Below are 8,670 nucleotides of genomic sequence, written 5' to 3'. Positions count from 1 at the left end.
AAAAAAAAAGGTTGGTGATGTGAAATAGTTTCTGGCTCAAAATATACTATACAGAGCTGGGAAAGATACCTTAACAGGAGGGTCAGAATCTGAAATCAATACAAAATTCCAAGTATAACTAATGGAAAACATTAGAAATAAGAGAATAATTGGACCAATGATTTAAAGCAAGGGTTAGGACTTAGAAAATAGACCACTTCTATCTAACTTAAACTTGTTCTGCAATTTTTTTTCAATCAGAATATGAATCTGTTCCTTTATTAGAGTGCTCACATTAGTGAACGGCACATCAGCATCACTGCTGATGTGAGAGGATGGACCTGACGCATGCCGTGGCAGGCAGTGAGTGTAAGGGCTCCCAGTACTGAACAAGTGTCCACTAACAAGTCTCCAGTCACCAGAGAGGTCTCCTTGATGTGACCACCTGCGGCAGGCTCCAGGCCCTTCCTGGAATCCACTCCAAAACCAGCTGACCCTCTTTCCACTCCTGACTCCTCCAAGGCCAGCGCTGGCTGGCCCAGGTCTTCGCCCAGGATGCCCAAACCCCTGCAGCATCTCTTTGGTATGCTGTTGCCCTGTTCCCCATCAGACGCTGGGCAGAGGGCAGGGGGAGAACATTATCAAAGAAAACAAGGGTGTACTAGTAACTGATGCCTGGAAAGGGGCCCAGTGACCTCCACTAGGCACAAGCACCCTCCCAAATGACTCGAAGTGAAAGCCCTTGATCTTGTAACATTTATGGAATGGTGCCACATGCCAGGCACAGGTGCATGGTGGTGCCTCACTCACGCCCTGTTACACACTTGCAGTCAGGTTAAAAAGAAGGTGGCAGCAAGAAGCTGGAGCCCATCTTTGTGCCAGGTTTTCCTTGGCCCATTCCTGCCTTTTAATATGGCACCCACACTGGGTATTAGCTCACTGTCAAAAGGAAGTATAAAAAGATGGTAAAAACAGAATAAGACTGAGAATAAAGTAATATAAAAATCCAGAAACCATCTAGGGTACAATATCTTACAGCAATTAGGAAGTAGCAGAAAACACTAGGAGCTAACACACACTGTCTATGATACATAACCCCGGGGAGGAGTCCACAGGGAGAGCAGCCACGGCTTAGACTAGCAGCCTCTCAATGGACTGCTGAATGGACTGGATCTGCTGCTTCAGCTGTGAGCCCTCCTTGATGGTGACAGAGCAGGCGATGACAGGCCCGGACATGCCACAGGCCCGCCCCAGGGCCTGCTTGGAGCGCACAAACACATAGGGAACGTTCTTGTCTTCACACAGCAGAGGGAGGTGCAGGATGATCTCCAGTGGCTCAGTGTCCGCAGCCATCACGATAAATTCGGAGATGCCTCTGTTCAGGGTTTTGGTGGCCTCGTTGGCTCCTTTCCGAAGCTGTTTGTAGTTACAGGACTGCTGGACAAGGTCCAACAGCTTCTTGGTAAGGTGGGCATCCACCAGGGGATAGGCTTTCGGATTTACATCGGCCTCAGTCATGGCTCCGGTTCCGCAGCCTCACAGTTCCTCCGCAGATGGCGCCGCTAGAAAGTCTCACCGACGAACTGAAAAATCTTGTTCGCAATTTTAAAATTGTATTTATAACCTGGTATTAACAAGATATAATTATAAGCTCTTTTAACAACTTAAGTTATACATAAGTGTAATATATCACTTTAAGTATACTTGGAATGAAAATGCTTTTGCTCTTGCACGTTTTAAAAAAATAATTATATATTCACTATATCTGCGTAACTTTTGAATTTTTTTTTTTTGCTTTTTTAGGATTTAAGTGCCCTGTATGCTCAAAATTTGTACCCTCAGATGAAATGGACTTGCATCTTGTGATGTGTTTAACAAAGCCAAGAATAACTTATAATGGTAAGTGCACTGCTTTAGAATAATATTTTTAATCAGAAGTACTTATATTCCTATAAATCTATAAATTTCATGTTTCAAATAAAATTAAAAAGGGATGAAAGATCTCTCTGTTGTTAAAGCAGTGGTTCTCATTTTTTTTTGGTCTCTACAATTTAAAAGGAAAACTTGTAAGAGCTTTATGTATGTAAGTTTTATATAGCAATATTTATTGTGTTAAAATGTTAAAGACTAAGGAAAAATTAGGAATTTTATTTATTAATTCATTTAAACATAGTAGTTAGCCCATTCTGTTGTTGTTGCAAGGTGCCCGTGAGTTGACTCCGGCTTGTAATGACCCTGTGAACATTAGACCTGGCCCTATCCTGCCTTCACAGCCTCCACCATGTTACAGTCACTCTGTCAATCCATAGAGCTTCTAATCTATAGGTTGACATAATTTAAAATGGAAACAAAAGACCTGTATTTTCTCAAAAATATTGATAAAATGAGACTTTTTTTGCATTTTTTAAATAAACTCTTCAATATCTGGCTTAGTTTTGTTATTAGATGCTGTCAAGTACGACTCATAGCGACCCTATTAACAACACATCTGAACCCTGTTTTGTCCTGCTCCATCCTCACACTTCGTGACACACAAGAGCCCATTGCAGCAGCCACCACGTCAGTCCACCTGGTTAAGGGTCTTCCTCTCCTTCATCGACACTCTTGCTTAGTAGAGAAAAGAATTCCCACATCTCTTGCTGTGTTCAGGTCTCTTGTCTTTTCAGATGTGATGTGTCTTTTGGAAAACATTATTTTATATGTGAAAGAATGGGAGCAAAAAATGATCTGATCATGGGTTATTAGGAAAATAATTTTACTTTGTAATAATAAAATACTGAAGATTATCCAAAAACGACTGGAACAGCACATCAACAGAGAACTACCAGAAGTCCAGGCTGGATTTAGAAGGGGTCGTGGTACTAGGGATATTGTAGCTGATGTTAGATGGATCTTGGCTGAAAGCAGGGAATACCAGAGGAATGTCTATTTGTGTTTCATTGACTATGCAAAGGCATTTGACTGTGTAGATCATAACAAACTATGGCTGACTCTGAGAAGAATGGGAATCCCAGAACACTTGATCGTTCTAATGCGAAACTTATACTTGGACCAGGAGGCAGTCGTCAGAACAGAGCAAGAGAACACTGCATGGTTCAAAATTGGGAAGGGCGTACGCCAGGGATGCATCCTATCTCCATACCTTTTCAACCTATATGCAGAACAGATTATCCGGGAGGCTGAGCTCTATGAGGAGAAATGTGGGGTCAAGATTGGTGGGCGATTTATCAACAATCTGCGTTATGTGGATGACACAGCCCTGCTTGCTGAAACTGAAGAGGACCTGAAGCGCCTGCTGCAGAGTGTCAAAGACTGCAGCCTACAATATGGATTGAGGCTCAATGTCAAGAAGACAAAGATTCTCACCACTGGACCAATTGGCAGCATCAGGATGGATGGTGAAGAGATTGAGATTGTACACAGCTTTAGTTTGCTTGGCTCCACAGTCAACAGTCTTGACACCAACAGTCAGGAAATTAAAAGGCGCACTGCCATGGGAAAGTCTGCTGTTAGGGACCTCTCCAAAGTACTGAAGAGCGGTGGTGTCTCTCTGGAGACTAAGGTGCATCTGATACAGGCCATGGTCTTCACAATCACTTGTTATGCATCAGAGAGTTGGACAGTGACCAAGGAGGATAGAAGGAGAATTGATGCCTTTGAGCTGTGGTGCTGGGGAAGGGTATTGAGAATACCATGGACTGCTAGGAAAACAAACAGATTTGTCCTGGAGAGGGTTAAACCGGGTGGCTCCTTGGAGGCAAGGATTCTGAGCCTCTGTCTAACATACTTTGGACATGTTGTGAGGAGAGACCGGTCCTTGGAGAAGGACATCATGCTTGGGAGGGTGGAGGAACAGCACAGGAGAGGAAGTCCCTCTGTGAGGTGGATTGATTCAGTGACTGGGATAATTGGTATGGGAGTGTCAGAGACAGTGCGATTGGCACAGGACAGAGCGGAGTTTAGGGCTGTTGTACATAGGGTTGCTATGAGTCGCAAGCGACTCGACGGCACATAACAACAACAACAATAATATCATTTCAGATTCCCATTTTTTTCCTTTCTTTCTTTTCTTTTTTTTTTTTTTAACTTCAGAAGATAACTTGGACCATACCCTGAGAAATGCTGCACTGAAATGGACTCGTTTTAGGTCAGGTATACATGAAAAGTAATTTTTGTAATGACCATTTTCAAAAGCTTACCTCGTGGAAATAGCAGCTTTTTCTTTTTGTTTACAAGTCTGTAGAAATAAAAGGTGCATGTTTAAGAGTGTTGTTAAGTGCCATCAAGTCAACTGCAACTCATAGCAACCCTGTGAACAACAGATGCCTTATCCTAAGCCATCCTAACTATCTCTGATAGGTTCAGGCCCATCGCCGCTGTCGCTGTTGCAGTCTGTCTGGTTGAGAATTTGTCCTTCTGGCACTGTATCTTTTCTAGCATGATATCTTTTTCTGAAGACTGTCCCCTCCTGAAAACATGTCCAAAGTATATATGATGAAGTTTAAAGGTGGAGGTGGTTGTGGTTTATGTGTACCATAGAGTCAGAATTGACTCATAGCTGACCCTCTGGTGGATTTTCAGAGCCAGTTAATTGCAAGGGAGGAGATTGCCCATCCTTCTCCCACGAAGCAGCTGGAGGCTTCAAAGTGCATGCCTTCAAGGTTGTAGTGCAGCTTCTTGCCACTAGGACACTGGAGCTCTCTAAAAGTTGCTGTTGTGTACTGTAGAGTTGGAACCGACCCATAGCTGACCTTCCAGCAAATTTTCAGAGGCAGTTAGTTACAGGAAAGTAGATTGCCCATCCTTCTCCTGTGGAGCATCTGGTGGAATCGAACCACATGCCTTCAGAATTACAGCATAGCTTCTTTGCCGCTCTTGGCTACTAGTGCTCCCTCCCTAAAGGTGGAGATGACGAGAAAAAAAAATCCGTATATACATTAAATAATGAGAGGGCAAGAAAGACACTCAGGAAGAGAGACTAAAACCTCTTCCTGCATATCCTTCTCTTGTTTCCTTTCCAAAAATAAAAAAGCCTGTAAACCCTGGAACTACTTGGCTGTGCCATTAACGCCTGACAAAAATGTAGATAATCAAGATCCTTGGAGAGATTTTACATCTTGCCAATCTTTGGAATGGGGTTAGCGGAGACTTATACAAGTAGTTTTCCTGTCTGTAATAAAGAAAAAGTGAAAGCTTTTTAAAATTCCTTATTTCTCAGATGTAAAATTGGGTTTGAAATAGAATGAATTAGAGGAAGTACCAGGTCACAATGAAGCTAGTGGAAAGATTCTGTTTCATTCACCAAGTATCTTTAAAGCATCTTATGCCAGATACTGGTGAGGAGCTGCTATAATTAGGTTTAGTTAGGTCGACTGTGACTCATGTTGCCTCAGTCCCTGTGAGTACCAGATCAGTACCTTAGCCAGTCCTGCACTATCCTCATGTTTTGCCATTTTCATGGTCATTGTATTAGTCCATCTTGCTGCCGGGTTTTCCTCTGTCTCTGACCCTCCACCTATCCCAGCATGAGATCTTTACTGATAAAAAAGAAAAGATTACAGCCTACTGATAGACACTAATTCATTGATTAATGATACTAAGTTTGAAAACATAGTAAATGTAACACTTTAATAAATTAATGAGATTTTAGAATTAAACTATTTTCTGTAATCTAAGTAGAATTTTGTTACCCAAGAAATAAAAAGGTTCACATTCATATTTAAAATTTAAAGCTAAAAGTGCTTGCACTTGTCTTCTATATTTGCACCATTATCATTACCTTCTTTAATTGATTATGCCTAATGTTCATATCTTGAAAATAAGTATCCTTGATCCTTGAGCCTCTGGCTTTGAATTTTAAAAGCAGAAATACTTCCTTTGACCATATTCTGTGTTTGCACACAATCTTCTTATTTTACACCTATCTCTTTGTAAAAAAAAAACAAAAAACAAAACAACGCTTATTCCTCACTAAACAACTCTCTCATAATTGTTTATGAGAGATTTATAGCAGTAGTAAAAATCTATCTGGTGTCAGATGTTGACTATTACTCAGATGGTAGAAGGAGGCTCCAGAGGGTTCCAGACTCACACTTCTGGGGAGACCAGATTGAAAGAACCAAGCAAGTGGTGTTGTGAGGGGGTAGATGGATCCATGTTGCCTCAGGGGGCACGAGTGTATATGAGCTAACTCAAACCAACTATGTATGGGCTTCCAGCAGAGTATACAAGGGAGCTCAGTGGACTTAGCCTTGTGGGTTGAGCTTCCCAGCTGGACCCATGGCAGATCAATAGGCAGAACTGTGGTATAGAGGAGAAGGGTGGACTAGGACTAGAAGTGCAGGAGTGCAGTGCCCACAACCATGAACCTAGTCTCAGGTACTATGGGGCCGTAAATGCCCACCACCTCAGATAGGCTCCACAGGCTGGCCTATGATACCAGAGAAGAAGGAACTGGGCCTTGTCCCCACAGTCAGCTTTAGAAAATGGAGATTAACTATCTCAAAGGAGGAGGAACTCATAGAGTTGCTGCTGTAGCTAGAGCAACTGTGAAAGTTTAAGACTCCTGGAAACCTGAGGAGTTTCTGTGTTCATGGAAGCAGGAGATTTGGTTTTGGGAGAGTAGTGGATACCTCAGCAAAAGGCGATGGTCTTGCATAAAGGCCCTTGCCTGCCTAGAGAAACTCAAGGTAGTATGGTGGGCCAACCTTATCAGACTGTAGGGGCTTGAGTAGGTGGGGTTGACCCAGGAGTGCAGGAAACGAACTGGTTGCATTGAGGGCAGGGAGGGACAGGTAGATGGTCTGGGCTGTCAGGCTACTTGAGAAGGGGTTCTAGGAAAAAGAGTCCTCCTTCCCACAGGTGCATAGGCCAAGAGATGAGGTGGAGGGAGGAGGTGGTGGGAACACCAAGGGAGAGCAGAGTTCAGGAAGCAGATGAGTGCTGTGAACCAGGGAGAGCTGGAAGCTGCCGCACACTGGCTAGCTGAGTGTCATCTTCGGCCATTTCCACTTGGGCACCGTTAAGCTGTGTATACAGGTTGGCTGCTAAAGGTGCAGGTAAGGAAGTGATTTAATTTTCACTTAACACTGATTTTCTTTAATGCCTGAACAAGGCTTCTAAGGATATTACAGTTTTGAACAAAGTTAGTCAAGGAATCTGAAATGGAATCTTTTCTCAACCTGAGCTCCTCACAGGATATTCTAGCAAGAATAGTTGGACTTTTTTGCAGCCTAAATATATGTACAGGCAAACTCCAAAAAGTGTATGGAAGCTGGTGATTTGGAGTTTCAGAAATGTTCTCACAGAAATGATATTTTGGATATTGATATAGTTTACAGAGTAGCCTACAACTTTCTTCTTTTTAAGAAATGTGTGACATATCTGAAACACTGTTCAAGTGAGCCCGTGTCCTGGTGCATCAAGAAAATTGGTTGGCTAGGTGAACACTCAGGATTAAGCAGCTGGTCCATAAGAAGTCCAAGTAGGGTGGCCAGAGCCTTGTTCACATAATTCCTGCCCATCCACATGGCAAATACAATAAAAAAGGCAATTTTGAACAAATCCTTAATACAGTGGCCCTTTGAGTATTCATTTATATAGATGGCTCTTAGGCAAGGGGCTACCTCTTTCATAAACTTTGTCTCCTGTATTTGCTTCTCATTTTCTGGTTTATGAACCTGGACACTTGTTATATAACCTGTGAACCTAAATGGAGATTTTTATGGGCTTAGGTCCTCTTCATTCCCTTTTTCTTAATGTTAAAAAAGGTTTTCAGACAAAAAGCTAACCAGAATAATTGTCTCCAGTAAGGAAAGGACATTAGTAATAAAGGGACTATCCCTCTCCTCTTGGTGATTGTCTGATTTGCTAGGTGGTATGGTTCCTATTTAAATTAAAAACTTGCTTTCTGTGTTAAGTATTTTCTTCCATTATAATATTTTTCTTCAAATTTTAGTATTTCTGAATTTAAGATATGTTCTAGAATTAATGTATCTCATGATTGAGTTTAAAAAATAATTCACTTGCCAGTGACCAAGCAGATAAACTAAAAATAATTACCACTTCCATACCTTTTCAATCCATATGCAGAACGAATTATCTGGGAGGCTGGGTTCTATGAGGAGAAATGTGGCATCAGGATTGGAGGAAGACTCATCAATAATCTACATTATGCAGATGACACAACCCTGTTTGCTGAAACTGAGGAGGACCTGATGTGCTTACTGCAGAAGGTCAAGGACTGCAGCCTCAATGTGGATTGAAGCTCAACATCAAGAAAACAAAGATTCTCACCACTGGTCTGATTGGCAGCATCATAATAGATGGTGAAGAGATTGAGATTGTTAACAGCTTCAGTTTGCTTGGCTCCACAGTCAGCACTCTTGGTTCCAGCAGCCAGGAAATTAAAAGACTTACTGCAATGGGAAAGTCTGCTGTCAGAGAGCTCTCCAAAGTACTGAAGAGCAGCGATATCAGTCTGGAACCCAAAGTGTGTCTGAGGCCATAGTCTTTGCACTTACTTGCTGTACATCAGAAAACAGCAATGGCTAGGGATGATAGAAGGAGAATTGATGCCTTGGAGCTGTGGTGCTGGAGAAGAGCATTGAATATACCATGGACTGCTAGGAGAACAAACAGGTTCATCCTGGAGAGGGTTAAACCAGGCTGCTCCTTGGAGGCAAATATTCT

General features: G+C 42.3%; 1 protein-coding gene and 1 pseudogene across 1 annotated transcript in view; one reads left to right on the top strand and one right to left on the bottom strand.

Annotated features, from left to right (window-relative positions):
- ZNRF2 (zinc and ring finger 2) overlaps nt 1-8,670 on the top strand; it is a gene marked incomplete at its 5' end in the record, with an annotated part of 107,474 nt that overhangs the window by 64,303 nt on the left and 34,501 nt on the right. The window contains one exon of the mRNA XM_006903119.1: nt 1,783-1,878. Within this exon, the coding sequence (XP_006903181.1) occupies nt 1,783-1,878 (96 nt within the window). The remainder of the gene's footprint in view (nt 1-1,782; nt 1,879-8,670) is intronic.
- LOC102847599 lies at nt 1,111-1,497 on the bottom strand (annotated as a pseudogene).

This window comes from Elephantulus edwardii, unplaced genomic scaffold, assembly GCF_000299155.1.
Source record: "Elephantulus edwardii isolate Elephantulus edwardi_28Jun2011 unplaced genomic scaffold, EleEdw1.0 scaffold00511, whole genome shotgun sequence".
Taxonomy (NCBI): domain Eukaryota; kingdom Metazoa; phylum Chordata; class Mammalia; order Macroscelidea; family Macroscelididae; genus Elephantulus; species Elephantulus edwardii.
Note: the sequence above shows the minus strand (reverse complement) of the source record. Positions and strands in the feature narration are given on the sequence as shown.